Here is a 21,234-nt window from a genome sequence, read left to right on the forward strand (position 1 = left end):
CACTCTGACAGGCTCGACTCCTCCATGTGTCCCTGCTGTAAGGGGATGCCCAATTGTCTACAGCTGGGCTCTGGGGCTCCACTTTGTGCTTCCCATCATTCACATTGATATGAGTTTTAGTTCTGGGTCTTTGATGCCTGATCCCATCAACGCCTCATGATCACACAGGCTGGTGTGCGCTTTCTGTGTGGGGCACAAATGGCTGCTTGTGTTTATTGGCTATAAATTCGTACATGAGGAGGAAGCCTAATCTTTCTCACTCAGAGCAGCTGATGGGTTTGAACCGTGGATCTACCTATCCATAGCAGCCAATTGTCATAACCCACCACACACCCTGTTAGGTTTCTCAAAACTAGGGGAAATATAGTTGAAAGGATTATTTCTAATCTGCTTTTCCATTGCTTATTGATAAAATTAATTTTGAGTTCCATTAAAAATATTACCCCTCTTTACCCCGATTTTGCAGTTATATGCACTAAACTGTACACCAAAAAACCAAAAGGTTCCCTTGCAAAAACAAAAAAAACACCCTTGTTAATGTTCACCTACCTTGTTGTGTGCATCAGGAATGGACTCTGCATTGCTGCATATTAGTGCATTGTATGAGAACAGCGTAACGGGCACTCTGGATTATTATGAACAGTGCTGCCCTGACATTGCTGTCGCTGTTCGGTGTCACCGAGTCAGCACCACATCATAGCGCCTCTGTCAGCAGCAGGAGGAGACATTGCCAATCCGTGCCGCCTCGTCGTCGGTATGTTTGAGCCCATTGCTGGCGGCCGCTCTGTGATGGTTGGCATTGATTCACTGGCAAGCAGGGGTTTTATGTTAGTCCATCTCTGAGGGTCTTCCTCTTTTTTGCTGAGCTTCCCTCTGCCAACCATGATGCCCTTTCTCCAGGACCGGCGTCTTTTGACACTATGTCCAAAGGATATGAGATGGAAGTTTGCTGACTCTGCTTCTAAGGAACATTCTAGCTGCACTTCCAGCGTGGCAGTCTTGCTAGTTCTGGCAGTCCCTGGCACTTTCTGTCTCTTCACCAGCCCACAGTTCAGGGCCCTGCTTCTCCTCTGCTCTCCCCGATTCCTCTTTCAGCCGTGATGTCCGTAAGGGCCCACTGAAAAATTCCATGGCCTGAGTCAGGGGCCAAGTCTTCAGCGTGATACTTTTGTTCTGTAGCACCTTCAGGGGATCTTGTGTAGCCGATGTTCCCAATGTAATAGGTCGTTGATTTCTTGTTGCTATTTCCATGGGCAGCAATGTGGATCTAAATAAAATTCATTTCTTGACAACTTCAATCTTTTCTCCAGGTGTCATTCATTATGTTCTCTGTTGTTTCAATTGTGAAGGATTTTTCTTTTCTTTACAGTGAGCTATAATTCATACCGAAGGCTGTATTCTTTGATCTTCAGCAAGTGCTTCAAGTCCTGCTGACTTTTGGCAGGCAGTCATATTGTCTGCTTCTTGCAGGTGGTTGGTGAGCCGTCTACTCTCTTGTCTTCATGGAGTACAGCGGAGCATGGTGCGTGTATCACAGTCTTCTCTCACAGAGTCTTGTGTGCTTGCTGATCGTTTGGCCATGTGTATGCAATTTTAAAAGAAACTACCAGATTGTTTTTATGAAAACTGACTGTATCAGGGGTGCATAAGCGTTACAGTGGCTTCAAGTGCTTGCCATTCTAGAGGCAAGTCATTTTACTGTTCATTTACTTGATGACAAATGACCTTAGACTCCGTTTCATGTAATGACTGACCATTCATATGTTCATATGTTCATAATTGTGAAGTGAATACTCATGTCTTTTGCACGTTTAAAAAAAGCTTTTTGTAGGGAATTGTAGCTGTTGAAATTGTAGGGAATTATTTAAAGTTTCTGAATACAACCAGTTTATCATATATTTATGCTGGAAAGCGGCAGGATGTCTTTGGCCTTGAATCTCTACACACTCTTATGTCAAGAACGTAATATCCTGTTCTTTTCCCGTTGCCATTTCATGCGATTACGTGCGCAGTAAGCAGCCTTTAGAGACGAGGTGATATTCCGGACAGCGAGGACGTGAGCTATCATTCATCATAACAATGGGGAACCCTCAACTTCAGAGTTCTTTTTCTCTAATGCAACCCACAGTAGGTATTCATCATGGTCCCGGGGTGTTCCTGCGGGACTTCCGATTGGGATTAGGATTCTAACGTGTGCACAGTAAAGTCTTTTGTCTCTGATCTCGGAGTCTTCATGTTTTATGTTAATAACTGTGAAATGATACACTCACTTACCTTGTACGTTGGATAAAATCTCAGACCCTGAGCAGTTCTTGATGTGTCTTGCAAATAATATTTTCTCCTAGTCTGTGATTCGTTTTAGGATTCTGGGCGCCAAAATGGGCAACATGTTGGGCTGAGAGCCTCAAGGTCAGCAGTTCCAAACCACCAGCTGTCCTCTAAGGGAAAGCGGAGCCTGATCTGCCATGAAGATTTATAGTCTGGGAAACCCACAGGGCAGTTAGAGTCGATTTGATGGCAGTGAGTTTGGAGTGACTCACCTTTGTACTCCAATCAAACTGTCCGAATTAAAGAATCTTTTGAAGGTTTTACACTGAAGCTTTTACTTTTATTGAAGTTTAATTTATTAATATTTTCATTTTGTAGTCAGTTACTTTTGTGGCCGAAGAAAGCTTTGCTACTTAATAACAAATGATTTTCACCTAGGTACTTTGTTTAGCTTTTGTGTTTAAACTTGGCAGCTGGAGCACTTGCCTTTCACGTGGGCGTTGAGTTATTCTGGTACAGCTAGTTGAAGAGCGACTCCTCTTACACCAACTCGCAACACTTCCTTTGCTGGAAACAATCGGCCTGATGGATGTCAGTGTATTTCTGAACGATTTTTTTAGTTTAATTCACCTGTGTGCCTTTAATAGTATTCTAATTTGATTATTGTAGCTTTATATAATAAGTCTTGCAGTTAGATTCTGTAAGCAACCCTCAATTTTGTTCTTGAACATGGCTCTGAATCTTTTAGATCTCTTTCATTCTATCATACATCTTACAATGTGCTTGTCATTTTCCTAAAAATATTAATTGGGATTTTGATAGCAATTATTTTGGATCTACAAATCAATATGGAACCATGAATTTCTCCCCTACCCCTGAATTTCTTAATAATACAGACACTTGATCCATGAACATAGTATAACATCTTTATTTAGTTCTCTAATTTCAGGGGTGAGTTCCCCCCCACCTTAATTATTGCACATTGAACTTTTATTCATAGAATTTGCTAAATTCACTTGTTTATTCTAACACTTAAACAAATAAATGCCTTAGGACTTTCCCTGTAGATATATCATTTCCTGATACAACAGTTATATTTTTTTCCTTTCTGAATTTTATGCCCATCATTACCTATTATACTAAAATCTTCAGAACAATATTTGCTAGAACTATTAAGAGCTGTTATCCTCCTGTTTCCAATTTTTAAGGCAAAGTGTTCAGCAATTATAGTAGCTGGAAAACATGATTAGAAACACAAAATGCCCCTATTCAAGGTTATTAAAAAGAACAAAGAATTATTTTGAATTCTGGAAGCATAACTTACCTCTCTAGGACCTTTTGCTGTAAGAACCTCATTGAGAATGGATAGAGTTAAGCTGTTTTCCTACCATTTGGCCATCAAGTCTATTTTGACTCATAGAGACCCTTCTCTAGGGTTCTGAGCTTTACCAATCCTTGTAGGAGCAGACTGGCTGGTCTTTCTTCTGCAGAGTGGCTGGTTGGTTTGAACCACTGACATTTAGGTTACCAGACCTACATGTGCCTGAGAGTGCCGCCAGAGCTCCGTATACTATATAGGCTTCCTGATACATAGTTGACGGAAATAGCCATTTTTTCTTGGTTTATTTCCATTCCATATCCTACCCAAATCACATATACTTCTATAATAAGCTTAAAAGGGGTTTCATTTAATAAGATTTACATAAAACAAAAGATTTCATTTAACCTACAGTGATATATGTTTGGATAAAAATTTACATTGACCTGACAGTATGCACAGGAAACTTGAAATGTCCATAATGGCAAGAAATTGTAGGCTAGGTACATGTTCAGGACTAGGGGAATATATATATATATATGTGTGTGTGTGTGTATATGTATATATGTATGTAAGTCATGATAGATCAGGTTCTCCGGAGTCAGGTAAAGTCATGTGCTTTAAGACATGTGTTTATTGATATTGGACCACATTAACGGAATATAGGTAAATTGATAAAAGTAACCTAGAGAGCATCATTTCCGGAACAATATGTTTCATATAATACTTATGTAAGTATGTTCATTTAAGTATGACTATATTGAATTTTTTGTACATACCTGTATATGAGAAAAAATACTTTGGATAGAAGTGGAGAATTATAACTTTTGAGATACTTGTTTGCTCCTGTTGCTTTTCTATGAGTGCAGAATTTTCTTTGCTGAGCAAGAGATGGGTACTTTGGTAGTATAAAGCCCAAAGAGGGGACGTTGAAAAATGCCATGTCAATGCTAGTTGAATGCATTCTCTTTTTAATTATGTATAACACAGTCACTGATATAATAATTGGATGTTCATTTTCACTGCTCTCACCATTTTGCCTTTCAACTTTCTTTTCTTGATCATTTTTAATTCTCTGTTGAGATTCTGCCAGTGGGATTTTCTGGAGTAAATGACCACTTTGCTATTGATGTGACTGAAAATAGCTTGCCTTCCCAGTGCTAATTTGTTTTGCATTATTAGAAATGTTTTCTGACCTTACATTCCAGCAAATTAATAAAAATCAAAAGAAATAGGCAAAATCACCCTGATTTTATGCTCTCTTAGCTAATCTGCTTTAGTTTATACATGGACATTTCCTTTCCTTGCCCTTAAATATGTAATTTTTCCCTTAAATAGAGGGAATTTTGTCCTCTCTTCATTGTTAGTTCAATATCCCATCCTTTCCCATCTGTGCGAATTCTGTGCAGTCTCAACAGGTCTCTCTGCTTCGGACCTCAGGGTGTAACCCTGTTCTTTCAGTGGTCTCTAAAGCCGACAGCCTTCGCCTTCACAGCTGCCCCCCCAGATATCTGCACCATCCGTTCCCTCACATCCTTCAGACCTCCATTCAAACACTCAAGTTCGAGGCCTTCAAATGTCTCCCTGTGAGTCGCTCTTTGTTCACCCTATTTAAAATCGCATCCTTCACCCTGTGCTTCTTTTTTCCCTTTTCTGCTTTTATTTTTCTGTGTAGCATGCTCACTGTCCACAATGCAGTATATTTCAGTGGCTTATTTCATATATAGAATAAAGCAACATGTGGCGCTGGACTTTCATCTCCTGCTCACTGTTCTATTCTCTGTGGGTAGAAAGAGTGCTTGTCACTTGATAGACACTACTATTTGTTCTCTTAATCCATATTTCACACGGTTTCCACATAAAAGCACCCTACTGAGCAATATATATCATATAGTGTTTTAAAATATATTTATGCATTTGAGTATGAATTTATATAGAATACTATATATATATCTGTTGTATATGAGAGAAAATATTTTTAATAGAAATATCAAAATAGACAGTGAACTGGCCCCTGTGTAACAAGTTTGGCCTAGAGCACCATTTCCTGGGTGTGAAGTTGTCATGGACTCTTAGTTTACATTTTGAAGCATGAATGAAAGGATTTTACTCAAAAAAAAAAAATATCAAAATAATTGTAGTCATTAAAACATTTTTTTTTCCTATCTCTATGCTACCCTTCCAAAACTCCAGTGAGAAAACTGACTTCTGAGTGGTTTTCTGTCTCTCCATCATCTGATCTCCGAGCTTATTCTTTGTTTACCCTATTCAAAACTGCATCCTTACACCATCTGTTCACCTCTGAAATACCCTACACACACACAAACTCACTCACTCACTCACACTCTTTTACATACCTTCTTATTTATATTACTACTGTTCTTTATTTGTGTGCATGCGTATTATATTTTGGTCTGTAAAGTATAAAATACTCCTAAGCCCACTCCCAATCAAGTCATTTCCAACTCATAGTAACCCTCTATTGGGTTTCCAAGACTGTGAATCTTTATGGGAGCAGACAGCCTCATCTTTTTCCCATGGAGTGATTGGTGGGTTTGAACCACCAATCTTGTGGTTAGGAACCCACAGCTTATCCCATATTTTGAATCCTTTACTTCCCTGTTTCTACTCACTTTTCCCATGTTGTTGAGACTTCTCTGGTCTGTTCAGTGTGATTTTCCTTCTTTGGGATCCCTAGCAACCCTTTTGTAGGAATTAGACTGCATTGACAACTATTATTTCTTTTTTAAATCTCTCCTTCTTAATTTAGTTTTGTTACTTTCCATGCCCACAGTATTTAGGATTACTAAAAACCTACAGACAGAAACCAAAAACAAACAATTTACTGTCATCTTGTCTATTCCATCCATTAGAGACCTGATAGGACAGAGTAGAACTGCCTCTGAGCTTTTCCCAGACTGTAGATGTTAACAAGAGTAGACAGCCCCATCTTTCTCTTACTGAGCAGTTGGTGAGTTCAAACTGCTGACTTTGTGGTTAGCAACTCAATGTATAACCCACTACGCCACCAGAGCTCTCTTGCCTAGGCCTAGGTACTCAATATTAATTGGATGAATTGATGAATTCTGGCCTTTTCTGTGTTGCTTAGAATACTAATTTTTATGTTATAATTCTTGTATAGTTTTGATTTTTACTTTTACTTGCCTAAAATGTTGTTATATTTTCAGACTAATTTCCTGCAAATCAGAAATTATTTTAATTTGCTGTTCTTTTTTTTTCTTGTTCCTAACCCTAACCCTTAATTTGCTGTTCTTTAGAGGTCATGCTGATGTCTTTTTAATATCATGGATTTTGAATTGATAGATTTATTAGTGGAAGTAAGGAAATCATCCCCAAATTATATTTCTTAGAGTTATTGTATATAGCTTTAAAAATTTAAAGGTCAAGTTAATTAATATTCTTTTGATGAATAATCTTCATTTTCATAAATGATTAAACTAGTTGTTTTCTGACTTATTTTATAGGGCAGTCTTAAGAGTAGCCGACAGATCTTACCTCAGGAATTCATCCATGAACTGAAAGTGGGATCTGCAGATGAGAGACTTGTTACCTGCCTGGAGTCCCTCCGAGTGTCTTTGACCAGTAACCCTGTCAGGTGATGCCCTTATCTAAGTAGTCAATGCATGCTGTAGAATTGAACAGATGTCATCAATCTGTCATTTGTATTTAATACTTTATGCCACCACTAAATAAAGACTGTGTACCTTAATAATTCTATACGATAAAATTTGAGTAGATACTATTTATATGCATGTAGAAATACACTTTCAATAACCATAAAATGCATTCTTAAATGTTGCATAACTCAACTTAAAACACTAATTAAAAAATTTTATTAGAACTTCAGAAGCAAGGGTTTCTTTGAAAAGTCATGAACAGATGTTATCAATGTGGCTGGGTTTCACTTTGAATTGCATATGTTTTTTTGATTCTTGATTGACATAGCAAGAAATGCCATTCATTAAGTTTTAGAAATGATGCCTTTGTCAGAGTCTACAGATAAATGTGGCTAGACTTAGCAAATCAAAATATAGTCTGCTCAGGAGAATGTGAATCTCAGATATATGATGACCTTGTGCACTTGAAATCCAAATTTCAACTGAGCATATCCTGTATTTTATCAGACAACACTACTGTTGAATGTTTGTGCATATCATATGTCAGACTTTTGGAATGTGGTGACATTTTGGTGCCTCAGAAGTAATTGTGTAAGGAATTTGAAAATTAGTGTAAGCCTATGGGTATTTAGTAAACTGAGCATATTCAAACTTGTCAGATTATTGGATAGGAAGAGAGGACATAGAAAAATCTCAAGAAGATGTAGCTGAGACATGTTAAGTTTATATGTTAATTGTAGTACCTCAATCCATGAACTTGAACTCAGAGGCTATATACTAACTTTGAACAAGGATAGTAGAGAAACCAGAGTACTATGGGAAGAAAATCAAAGTTGAAATTCTGTTATGAAATGTCTGAGCATTCATAGACTCCGAATATTTGGGAACTGTAAGAAACGAAGGTAGATCTGTTTGGGTTCTCATTGTATAATAAGGGGATGTTTATTTATGCTTACTAATACAAGTATAGATTAATTTTTTTGGATGCATATTCTGAGTGTTAACATGGCATGGTAAATTAAGGCTAGTATTCCCAGAAAATGATGATTTTGACAACTCTCAGATTAATAATTTGTTTTGGATGTGTTTGAAGTTTGGCTTCAAACACATAAAAAAAACATTGGCGGTACAAATGTATTTTTGAAAAGTTCCTATTGCTGTGTTATGAAAATGAATGAGATTTAACCAATGTTTATGAAGGGCAAACAAGGACTCTATGGTATATTTTAATCAAAAAACATATTTTGCCACTTCCTGTCTGTTCTTGAGACACTAAACTAGTGTTAGAAACTAAGCTGGATTACGGCATGATTATAATTACTTATTGGCAAATGCCTCAAAGAGTTTCAGTTTATAATTTAATTTGTGCCTGTAAAATGTAATCATAGAAAAATTGAGAATTTCCAACTACCATCTTAGCCCTAGAGCAGTGCAATGAGTTAAGTGGTGGTCTGATAACCGCTCAGACATCTGTGGGAGAGAGCGGGGGCTGCACCTCCCACAGAGGTCGACAGGTTCAGAAACACTAAGAGGAAGCTATGCTGTCCTACGGGTTGCTATGTGTCAGAATAGACTGGAAGGCAGTGGGCTTAGTTTTCAGGTTTGGAGCTAATGAATGAAGCTTTAATAAATAGCAAAGTAGATCCAAGCCTCGTTTTTGTGGAGTTGTAGCGCGGGGTGAGCTCAGGACTTCTCCTTGTCTTCAATTTGTTGAGATTCTGTTTGGAGAGAAACAGGTGCCATACATTTAAGACTACATGGCATTACCAGCTCTTACCTAATTAATTCCTTAAGCATGTGGTATAGACAAGCATGTGCCAGTGGAACATAGGTGAAGATTTCTCTCCTTTTTTCAACAAGTGATCCAAGGGGTTGTGCTAGGTGCAGAGTAAACAAGAGTTACTCGCCTACCTTTATCTAACTTTCTAGTAAGAGACCTGGAAACAAATATATAAACAAACCTAGAGGGAGAATTATCTCAGTAAAGAGAAAAATAAAGATTGAGAAAGTAATGGATGGAAAACTTTTTGATGTAGGATGGTCAGAAATGCTTCTGAGTTGGTGGTTTTCTTAAAAAAATTATTAATTTTGAGAATATTATTATATATTTTAAAAACTAGAGCACGTACTACCTCGACAGTTTTTATGGATACAGTTGAGTTGGTGAAGCTTAAGAAAGGAACTATTTCTGATAACCATGGGCAGTGAGGGGGAACCTCTAGACACAACTTGTACAGAGACCCCGAGTTGGGAAACAGCTTGTCAGGGAGGTAGTGGGAAGGATGTATAAATCGCAGGTCCTTAAGAAGTATGAGAAGAAGACAGAGAGGGTGTCAAAGGTCGCAGTAGAGAAACTAGATTGTGTACTGCATATAGTATCAGACTATTGAAGAGTTTTAAATAGGACACAATATTCTGATTTACCTTTTTAAAATCCTGCTGCTTTGGGAAGAATGAATTGGAGGGGGTGAGAGTCCTTGGGAGAGATGGGTACCCGCATGAGGATGGTGGCAGAGGTAAGGAGAGTGATAGCTAGATTTTACAACTCAGCTTCAGATAGAAAGTACCACTTGCAGGAATTGTTAATGAATTGGTCCGTGGGGTATTAATGAAAAGGATGGATCAAGGATTGACTAGATTGTTTGATTTTTGATTTTGAGTGGATAGTCAATGGTATTTCCTGATGTGGGTCATACTACTGGTTTAATGTATATTTGGGAAGATAAATTAAAAAAAACCTTTAACATATTGTGTTTGATGTTTCTGTGAATTTTCACAATTAGAGATGTTGAGCAAGCCACTGCATTTGATGTCTGAAATGCAGAGGAGAGATCTGGCCTTGATATAATATGTGTTGTTTCTAAAAGGCATATGAGATAGTTAAGGGTTATTTTGCCAATCTGACCGATAAACACATGTGGGAGTAATTGAAGTCCGGAGAGATAAAGGGCTCTGTGAGCCTCGCCTTTCTAGTTCTCTGGTCACTTGCTTTCTGATGGTTGGACTAGGGTGCGGCTGCCTTAGCCTGTTCCCTGCTTCAGCTTGCAAGGCTCACTTCCTGCAAGACATCCCTGAGGAAAAGCCACACATGGACCTACCCCCATGCAGCCCTGGGTGCTGGAGCAGCCATGTGGAGACCCCTGCCAGCACTTTAGTGCTTACTTGCTCACTGATTTGGCTTTCCTCCTGCAGTCGGTGTCATTGTGTGTGTGTTGTGAGATGGAGGATTCTGAGGATTGGTGTTGGACATATGGACTAATGTTGGACTTAATGAACTTGGGCAATACTGAGTTGGGATGCTTTCTTATTGCACACTTACCCTTTATATAAAACTCTCTCTTATACATATGAGTTTCTGTGGATTTGTTTACCTAGTTTAACCATACTGACACATATATAAGCGCCTTATACATGTGTGTGTCTTTTACATACACACACACATAAACATATACCTACCTACATATAAACATATGTATATATCCTTAAGAGTTGATGAGGTGACTGGGGAGGAGGTAAAGAATGGAGCTGTGCCCAGAGCCAGCCTGGAGAAACTCCTGCACTTCCATGTGCTGAGTAAGGGAGAAGCCAGCAAAGGAGTGACGGGGAGGACCGGGAGGATGTGGAAAGGCCCTATTCAGGAAACCAGATGAGAGGAAGGGTTTCCAAAGAGGGCACAGACCATGTCGATTACAGCTGAGATGCGGGTTGCAGGGGCAAGAGGCAGACTGTTGGCGGCCTTTGAGGAAAGCAGATTTGGCATCCATCTGACGATGCCAGGTAGAAATGAGACCGCCTGAATGGCTGGGTGGCCGCAGAGTGCTGCTCCTGCTTGTGATGAAATCACTTAAAAGCAGGAGAGAAATAGGCAGTGTCTTGGGTCAAAGGAGCGGGGCCCAGTGAGCACGCCGTGAAGCACGTCCAGGAAGGCAGCTGGCATCCTTGCAGTGGGAGAGAAGGCGTTTCTGTGAAGGGAATGTTGTTAGTGAAGACACAGGTCGCAGTGAATTTTGTAGTCACAGATTGTGGAATGAATAATTGAGTTTAAGGGACTTATCTTCCTGGTACTGGACAGTAGCGGCAGATATGTAGGGGAGGCTAACTGAAGGAAAGTCTGAAATGTGATCATGATTTCTCTTGCCTTGTATATGGGCTGACAAAGTAGTCTAGTCATTTGATTTGATATTAAGAAACCTTCTAACTAATTTAAAAAATATTTCAAACCGAAGATTCCCTTTTCTACACTGTATCTTTTTAAAATAATGAACTCAAGTTTTGATTAGAGCATATGAGTATGTGTTAGTATATGTTGTCTTTAATTTAGTTTTCTTACCATCTTTTCATCGGAAGAGCAAAAACTCATGTACTGTGTATTGGTGCTATGTTTTTAATTATTGCTGTTAGTCTGGTTATTTTAATTTTATTACTAAGTAATACATAAGACACTTTACTTGAACTTTTCTTCTTTAGATATTTTGTGCCTTTCAATGTGTTATACCGTATATACTCGAGTAAAAACCAACCCGAATATCAGCCGAGGCACCTATTTTACCATAAAAATGTGCTGGAAAACTCACCTTACACGAGTATATATGGTAATTAAAAAGTGATTGGCGGAAAATGACTGTTCATTTGTTACTTGATTCACCTCATACTAGAAATAAATGATAGTTTGAAATAGTTGTTACAAAGTCAATTCCCAGGAAATATGCATATTAATAACTGTATTTTGGAGTTTGGGAAGTTTCCTTTCGAATTCCCGGTCTGACTCTATAATTTGTATGCTTTTTGTGGACAGGCCATGGAATGAGATGTGGATATATGTTTGTTTTGCCCTACAGGACATGCTAATTGCTTTTGCTCCCCTTCACAACTCTTCAAGCGTTTAGTCACCTTGTTAAGGATAGGTGAAAATGAAAACTTAAAATAAGCTATAATTATATTCACCCTTGGTGATATATTACCCAGACAGAAGAATATAAATTTTATCTGGATATTATACAATATTAAACCTGACCTTCTAAGTTTAAGGTATGAAATTTGTTACTTTTCCACATATAACTGGTGGTGTTGGTGGTTCACTTCTTACATTGTTTTTTAACAAAATAACTTTGTGTTTCCCCAGGTGACCCTGTATTCTTTTGTATCATAAAAAAATACTTAATACAAAATAATTTAAGTTCATTGAGGGGAAATAAATAATACAAAAGCACAATGAATAAAATTTTTGTTCGTTAGTTTGAGTTTGAATTACGTGCACCTCATGTTGTCCCCAAAGGAAGTTCCCTCCCTCATGGATTTTGGTTGGTTTTTGTAAAAGGGCGTTAGAACAGGTGCTCATGAAGTAACTGGTTCTTATGTATCTAAATACAATTTTTGATTAAAAACTCAAACATTACAGTTTTGGCTGGGATCTTGATATAGAAGCTGGATTTTGTGAATCGATAAAATATGGTTTTGGTGTTGTAAAGTGAATCTCCAAATGACAGTGTGATGAGTGAAGAATTAGTCATATATTTGTATATATATGTGTCTTTAGTTAGATCTTAGTTTTTGTGTCTGCATCTACTTTTATAGCAACATTTAATATAAAATTTGATTTATTTTGCTGTACACCAATAAACCAGTTTCTTTATTTGGTTACATTTTCAAGTTGTGTAGCCATTCTCACCTTTTATAGCACAAGCAAAAAAAATCTTTTTAAACTTTTGCAAAGTTTTCTGCTGTATGTTGGGCCTTAATGAGTGAGAATTGATGGGATCTCAAGCAACAACAACACATTGGATCTAGTTTTCATGGCAACAGCAATTTTTCTCAATGATATTTTATTTATTTGTGTAGTATTGATTTGATAATATAATTATAATATTAAACACAAGTGACATAAACTGATTTGGAAATAAATCCAACTGATTCTTGTTTGGAGCAGAACACGTGTCCTTAATTAGAGAAAAGATCATTAGCTTTCAAATCTTCTTTATGCCCTAGAAGCTCATCCATCTTTCACAGGTGGATTGGATCAAAGTTGGTCAATTATTTATATAGTAAGCTAGAGGATGATTAAGAATATCTTTCCTTAGTTATGCATACATACTCCCATTTCTATGGGATCAAAAATATTTTGAATAAAATTAGAAAATATAATATCTAGCTATTTCTGCTTTCCAAACTTAATGTATGCTGTGCGTATCTTACCAAGTCAAGGAAGCAGTTATGGAGAACGCAGTCTCCAACAACCCTTCCCGAGCCTCTGGCGAGGTTAGGTGGCCATCTGACCTGCACCTTTGACCTCCTGCTTACTGATGTCATCATGTATTTTCCACATGATTTAAATTGCTTATTATTTTCTCTCTGCCCCTCTCCCTCATAACCCCTGAGTTCTGCAAGAAGTTAATTTAAAGTAGTGTGTTTGTTCAAGTCACTTGTTTCCATCTTAAATGATTCAGTCCAGTTATCTGGACTAATATCAAGTCCCACTTCTGTCCTTATTTTGTTTAACCGTCATCTAATCTTTAGACTCTGTTGCTATTATTGTTTCAAGGCTATTAGTATCCTAAGAAGTATCCCCTTGGACTTCTTTATCTTTGATGTATCCCTTTCTGCTGATTTATTCCCCAGATCATAAAACTGTGTTCAGATCTCTCACATTTTAAAAGAAAAAAAACCTTATCTATATGATATGATATTACTATATATACTCGAGTATAAGCCGACCTGAATATCAGTGGAGGCACCTAATTTTACCACAAAAACTGCATTGTAAATGTGCTGAAAAACTCAGCTTATATTCAAGTATATATGTTATATCTATTATATATTATTATTTACTATGTCTATATTTTACCACTTGAAACGTCTAGGTAAAAAGAATTAAAAAGTACAAAGCAAGTAATGTGAAAGAAATAATGAAGATAAGAGCAGAAATTATTCTGTAAACCTTTTCCTAACTCACAATAAAAAAAAAAAACCGGGGGTGGGTGGGGGTTGGGGGGGAGGGGTGACGGAAACATTTAATCACTAAAAAGTATTTTCTGGAAAAAAAGCAGAAGTTAATAAAATTGAAATCAGAATAGAGTACATAGTTGAGAGTAAAACTAGTTATTTGAAAAGGTTAACAAAATGAACATATCTCTATTAATATTGATAAGGAGAAAGAAGATATAAATTACTAAAATGAAGAATGACAAAAGCGTTGTAACCAAACATCATGGCAACATCATAAGAATGATAAGGTGGTGAGCACTATGATCAATTCCACATGCAGAAAAAGCCTTTGGCAAAATTTAGTAATCATTACCAAATATAGAAGTAATAATAAATATTTAGAAACCTAGGCATAGAGGGTGTCTTACTTTCTTAATGCTGTTATTAGAGAAATACCAAAAGTGAATAGAAGTTTCCCTTCTCTGAGTCTGGGATGCTGGATGCCCTAATTCAAAAGACCAGCTTTAGGGAAAGTTTCTGAAGCCCTCCTCTTTCTCAGCTTCTGGGGTAGTTACCTAATGTATTGTCAATTTGAGTGGACGGGTGGAGTTTGCCTGTCAATCAGGTCACAGCTTGATGACCTCATTTGGCAACGTAAGGAAATAATTCTTTGGAGGCAGACACACGAGAGACATACTTGTTGGCAAGCCACATGAGATAGGCTGATGGCAGAGTCTTGGAGCTGGAGAAGCCACATGGAGACCCCTGTCAGTGCTGAGAAAAAGACTGTCCACCCACTGGCCCGTGATTATCCTGCATTCAGCATCATTTCATGTGTTTCCTGAGTCTGAAGAGGACTTTATAGATTGGTATCAGACATATGGGCTAACACTGGACTTATAGACTTGATCTGGACTGGGCTGTGGTGTTTTCTCAATTTTCAATTGCTCTTGTATGTAAACCTCTTTCTTGTTTACATATGAGTGTCTATGAATTTGTTTCTCTAGTCAACCCAGACTAACTCAGCTCTTTAGCCAACTTTCATTGTTTCCCTAGCCGTCTTGACATAGTATCTTACTTTTCCCATTTGTACCTTGGAGTGCGATGTTAGACCGATTCAGTATCCGTCATCTAAACTCCGTCATGAAGTTGGTCTGACTGAGAGCCACCGTGGCTTGGTGCTGCTAAAGACTAGCTCTGTGGTCAGAACCGATTCTCTGGCACGGAGGTGGACACAGCCACTGTGATAGGGCGCGGCCTGCGTCATCTTTTGGTGTCATTTTCTAGCTAAAGGACAAGCACAGATCGGGGTATCAGCAGGACTAGACGGTGTTTGTAAGTGACTATGACTGCCCTTTCCTCATGTATAAAAGGGATTAAAGGTTTAGTCCCAAACTACTTATTGAGGTCTTAGTTTTAACAATCCACAGAAAGGGAATCCAATGAACTGAAGAATTATCAAATAATATCATTAGTATCACACTCAATTAAATTTTTACCAAAAGTAATTCAAAAATGGTCACAGCAATACATCAATAGGGAACTGCCAGCAATTCTAGTTGCATTCTGGAGGCTATGTAACTTCTTTATCACTAACGAAGCCAGGTGGATCATGGCTGAAAACAGAGATAGCAGAAGCACGTTTATCTGTTTGTTTTTTTGTGGTATTGACTATAGAAATACATGTGACTTTATGGATCATAGCAAATTGTTTGAATAATATTGTGAAGAATAGGAATTGCAGAACACTTAATTATGTTTGTGTGGAATCTGACTGACCCAGATGCAGTCTCATTTAAACTGAACAAGGGCATAGTGGGTGGTTTAGAATCAGGAAAGGTACATTGTTAGGGTTGTGATCTTTGACTGTACTTTTTGAATCTATGTGCTGATCAAATACTCTGAGACATGAGTATCTGAAGAATTAAGCATCAGGACTGGAAAACACTTTGTAGCAACCTGTGACACGCAGATGATACCATTTGGCTTTCTGAAAGCAAAGGAGACTTGAAGTACGTACTGAAGACCATCAGCTGCATCTTTCAAAATAGATAACTCAATGTAAACAAAATCCTCACAACTGGACCAATAAGCAGCATCATGGAAACCATTGCAGTTATCAGGAATTTTATTTTACTTGGATCTACACTGATAACCCTGGGGGCAGAATTCAAATGACCCGTTGCATTGGCTAAAAATGTTGAAAAGCAAAGAGGTGCTTTTGAGGACTAAGGTGTGTGGTACTTAGGTTTGTGGGCAACTTGGCTGGGCCAGGATGCTCAGTAATTTGGCAGGTAAGGTCTAGTAATTCCCTGAGTGACCAAATACAATGTAAACCATTCCACCATTGGATCTTCTAGGAGCTGCCAAGCAGCTGTAAGAAGAGGAAGGAGGGATGAACTATGGAATGCCACTCCTTCACTAGTGTCAGTGCCCTGCTTCAGGGAGGTGTGGCCTGCTTCCTCTAGGAAAATGCTGTGGGAAAGCTTGCTTACTTTTTGCTGCAAAGCAAATAAAGTGACCCTGGTGACCTGCTGGTAGATGGATTCTGTATCTGACAATTTTGATGTATTTGTCTTTCTTTTCCTAAGAAGACTTTGGGGAGAGAAGGAGGAACTCTGAACAAAAGAAAGAAAGGGCAGGCGGCTCAGTGTACGGGAAGCCTTCTTGATTGTGCTCGATTTGGGCCACAAAGTATATCTGATGCTTGGCTATTGCTTTATTGCTCCAGGAGACCACGGGGGTGGTTCCTAAAGTCAGTAATACAGGGGACCACTTTGTACACCTTTCAGGCCATCCTCGGTGTCTCAAGCAGTAATTGAATTTCAAGGTCTAAACTGGATTGGACCTTTAATCTGACATCTCCTCTCCCTTCATTCACTTCTTCCTTTTTGCTACATCTGCTTGGAAAGCGCTGTTTTTAGACATTTTTCTTCCGTCAATTAAAGTAGTTGGATTCCACCTCCCCACCCCCACCCATGCTACAGAATTCTAGGAGGTAGGCTTTGTATTCAATTAGTATTTAGCACAGTCTTTGTGCAATTTCAAAGCAATTTTTCCAAGACAAATGTCATACCGATGTCTATGTCATTTCTATTCATGAGAAGAAACATTTGCACAGTGCTTATTCATCCATGAATGCAGTTTATAGTTAAACCACATAATGCCTGATGATGCAGTCCTGACAGGCACAGAACAAATAGTGCAGACTTCGTTTCCTGAAGATTGATCATGTATAGATCAGTTGATAATATTTCCCCCAGATTGCTTCTTACACTGATGATGAGAAATTCTACACTTTTGTAGAAAGCTATGGATTTCAATAAACCTCTGTCAGGATTGCAGACCTGCCTACTCAATATCACTTTTTATCTTGAACATCTTTTCCAGAAGAGAAAGCAAGTGATATTTGCCCCTGTCCTCAAAATTATTATTGCTGAAAAAATGGTGTGATGGGGGTGTGTGGGGTGGGCTTAAGATAAGAAGATTTGCAAATGACAGCTTCTTAATGTAATGGTATGTTGGCCTACCATTGAGGAAAGCAAGGAGGGGTTTTGTTTGCATGTTTAATGTCTATCATAATATCCTTTCAGTAAGTGCTTTCATCAGCTGCCTTTTCATCTTTTAAAATTTAAGTGTTCCTTTTGGTCTGAAAGGTCTTAGTTACCTCTCCACTTTCCTTTGTATTTTGAGCTGTCTTGTATAATGTAAGATGTAATCCGGTGAGCAAAAGACTGTTTGTTGCTCCTGCTCTAATTCATTCAGAAATTAATTATCACAGAGTAAAAACATTGTAATTAAAAATGAATTGGTATGATGCCTTTTTTGCATTCACAACGTTTGTGTCATACCGAATTGGCTATTTTGGTGTATCCCTAAGAATGGGTCTTTGTCTTCTTTTTTCCCCTTCTTCTGAAGGATCCAAAGTTTGCAGTATAAGATAGTATTAGCTGCTGTGGGTTTTACTAGTCTAGCGATAATGGCTACTTTATAGTTAGAACTGCCCCTTTGAGCTTCCGAAACTAACTGCTTAGGGGAGTAGAAAGCCCAGCTTTCTCCCCTGGGCTTCTGATCACAGCCCAATGAGTAACCACTATGAATCAGAACTGACTTGATTGCAGTGAACATAATTTTAAGAATAATTAGTGTTTGTTAATTCCTCAGATCAGAAGACTTGCTGATCTACTAGGATCACTGTGCCCCCACTAAGATTACTGTGTTTCCTGAATTGTATCACAGGCCATACCATAAGCAAATTACGTCTAGCATCGCCTTTTTGTTGTATTAATTTAAAATGATGTTTTGTATAGCTTGATATAATGCAGTTTTATGAATAGTAACTTCTTTGTTTTCCACAGTGATTGAATATGAAAGCAGTAGGACTAATCTTAAACCATTTATATTGGCTTTAAAATATCTTTAGAGATATGTTTTTGAATACAGAGATTGTTTCCAATGCACTTCACACAAAATATGAAACCCCACTGTGAAGTACTGGCAGAGGTGGGCTTGATGAAAGGCACCGCTTGCCGCGCGTCCCTGTACCAGTCCCAGGACCCGTCTCACCGCCTCCTTCCGTGTGCGGGTTCTAAGCTTCCCCGCTGCATATGCACTCGGAGTAACTACAGAATAGGAAGGCAGCCAGCCTGGCAGATACGTGGGAGGCTGTATGTGTTTTCATGAAACATGAAAGCAAGATTTGAAAAGCCTCCAGGTAACCCGTCTAGCACTGATAGGGACAAGTAAACCCATTCATTCACTTTAAAATTGTGTCAGGGTTTGAAAACACCAACTTTTGTTTAACTTTTCTATCTCACCCTTAATGATAATGGTAATTTGCAGTCTTCTCCCTCCAGGAGGGGCCATCTTCCTGTGGAAGTGTACTCTTGACTCTTATTCCAGGGCTCTTACTGAATCTGTAAAGTAGACGGCTGATCTAAATGGCACATAGCTTTTTCTATTTCTTTCTTGCAAAATCAGACATTATGCACATTTGTAGGTGCTTTCAGTTGTGTTCAGGATCAGAGGCATCTTGCGATGTGCAGATGAAACAACCTTGCTGGCAACGAGGACTTGAAACACGTGCTGATGAAAGATCAAGGACTGCAGCCTGAAGTGCACACAGAAAACCCCCATCCCCGCAAAAGGACCTTTAAGGAGCAGACTGGTAAACAGAGAGAGGCTTGAAGATTTTTAGCAGAATTAATTGTGATGGCCCTCCTGCTGGGTCTAAAATAAGCCATCTCGGATGCAGGCAGTAGGATCTTAGCACCAGCAAGATAGAAGAGCCGGAGGAGGGGAGGGTATCGTTCTTCGGAGGCCACTCAGACACACACACACACACACACACACACACACACACACACACACACACGTAGGTACAAACACATTTATTTAAAAAAATTACTCTCATTTGTTCTTGTACTTTTTACTAGTATATTTTCCCTCAGATTTTAGGAGACAGCATACTGCCAATATGTTCTTTATTGGCATACGTTTTCAAATCTCCATGGAGGCATGTGTTCATGTTGAGCCAGGTAGTTTAACTGCAACCAAGGTGAACATTTATTTAGTGACAGTGATGGATAATAATATGATCCAGTCAGTGGGCTTATGGAATACTTTGGTCAATACTTTGGTTTGGTCAATATGGAAATAATATCTCTTTAAAGGATATTCATGTAAAAAGTGGAGGCATGTGTGTATGCTGTTTTATATGATCACTGCACTTTGACAGTTAGGAAATTCTTAACGTTCATAGATGCATCCAAACTTTGGAAAATTGATTCCTAAACCCAAAATTTACCTAACAACCATTGAGGCCATGGAGGCTTACAGCAACTCCACAGAACAGGGCGGAACTGCCCCTATGAGTTTCCAAGACTGTACCTGTTTATCGGAGTAGAAAGCCTCCGATTTGTCCTTCGAAGCTGCTGGTAGTTTCAAACTGCTGAACTTGCAGTTATCAGCCCAATGCAAAGCTAACCCTTACCCAGGGCTCCTCCATTTCTGAAAGCATTCCTTCCCCCTGCTTTTCATATATTGACCAATTTTAGTGAGTAATTGCTTTCTTTATGCAAGTCTGAGTCTCCCTTTCTTAGATCTTCACTTACTTGCTCAACTGCCTTCAGAGCTAACTCAGACTCACTTCCATTGAGTCGATTCGGAATCATGTGGACCTTATAGGACAGGATATCACAGCTACTGTTGGTTTCTGAGGTGGTAACTCTTTATGGGAGTAGAAAGACTCTTCTTTTCCGTACAGAATAGCAGGTGGATTTGTTCTGTTGACCTTTTAGCCGCCTAGTGTGTAATCACTATACCACCAGACCTCCTATATTTTATAATAGAGAGCATTATACATCATCTCCCAGGAGCATAATGTAATTAGATTGATAATGTCATTAACTTAGCCAATGGCATAGAATTCAAAACGTTGTTGAGGAAAGGAAATTATGCAAATACAGACTGGCTTCAGAGCAGAGTACATGAATTGTTGATTTGTGCAGATTAAACTTTTAGTTGTCTGCACACACTGTTTACATGAACAATGGCGGCTACTGCTAGGGAAAGCCTTTTAGTAACTCTCACTTACAAACACAGAGCCATGCCTACCAGACTAATACATGTCATAAGAAAGCAAGAAGAGTATTTAAATAGTGAATATATGGCAGACCCAGGCCACCATTCATTGGCACTCTCAAAGAAAGGCATCTAAACCACAGTCCAACAGTCACCAATTCTTTAGCCTTGAGATAGCAGTCATCTGCTTCTTCTCACACTAGGGCATTTCAGCCCCGAGTCCAGGGGAATATTGTCAGTTTCATAAATCTAATATAAGTGAGTTTGAGGTAACGCCGAGTTCGCTTAGTAGGATTTCCATATCCAGTCATCGAAGGACAGAGTCTAAAGTCCTCGTGGTCTATAGCACGTGGTGTGCGCAACTAAGGGCTGGACAGAAACTGGGTCAAAAGTGTCCAATTAGGGATTTAACAGTGTCCAGTTAGAATAGACTAGTTGCTTTCTCCCCTTGGGTTCTAAGTGTTGTTAAGCCCTTTTCCCCAGTGGGAGGTTGTTCGGCCCAGTTTA

At 38.7% G+C, this 21,234-nt stretch overlaps 1 protein-coding gene across 2 annotated transcripts in view; it reads left to right on the forward strand.

Moving 5' to 3' along the window:
* Positions 1-21,234, forward strand: part of DIAPH3 (diaphanous related formin 3) — a 576,438-nt gene that overhangs the window by 147,594 nt on the left and 407,610 nt on the right. For both annotated transcript variants that reach the window (XM_075563000.1, XM_075563001.1), the window contains one exon: positions 7,072-7,202. In XM_075563000.1, coding sequence (XP_075419115.1) covers positions 7,072-7,202 — 131 coding nt within the window. The remainder of the gene's footprint in view (positions 1-7,071; positions 7,203-21,234) is intronic.

The sequence above is a fragment of the Tenrec ecaudatus genome, chromosome 11, assembly GCF_050624435.1.
Source record: "Tenrec ecaudatus isolate mTenEca1 chromosome 11, mTenEca1.hap1, whole genome shotgun sequence".
In the NCBI taxonomy this organism is placed as follows: domain Eukaryota; kingdom Metazoa; phylum Chordata; class Mammalia; order Afrosoricida; family Tenrecidae; genus Tenrec; species Tenrec ecaudatus.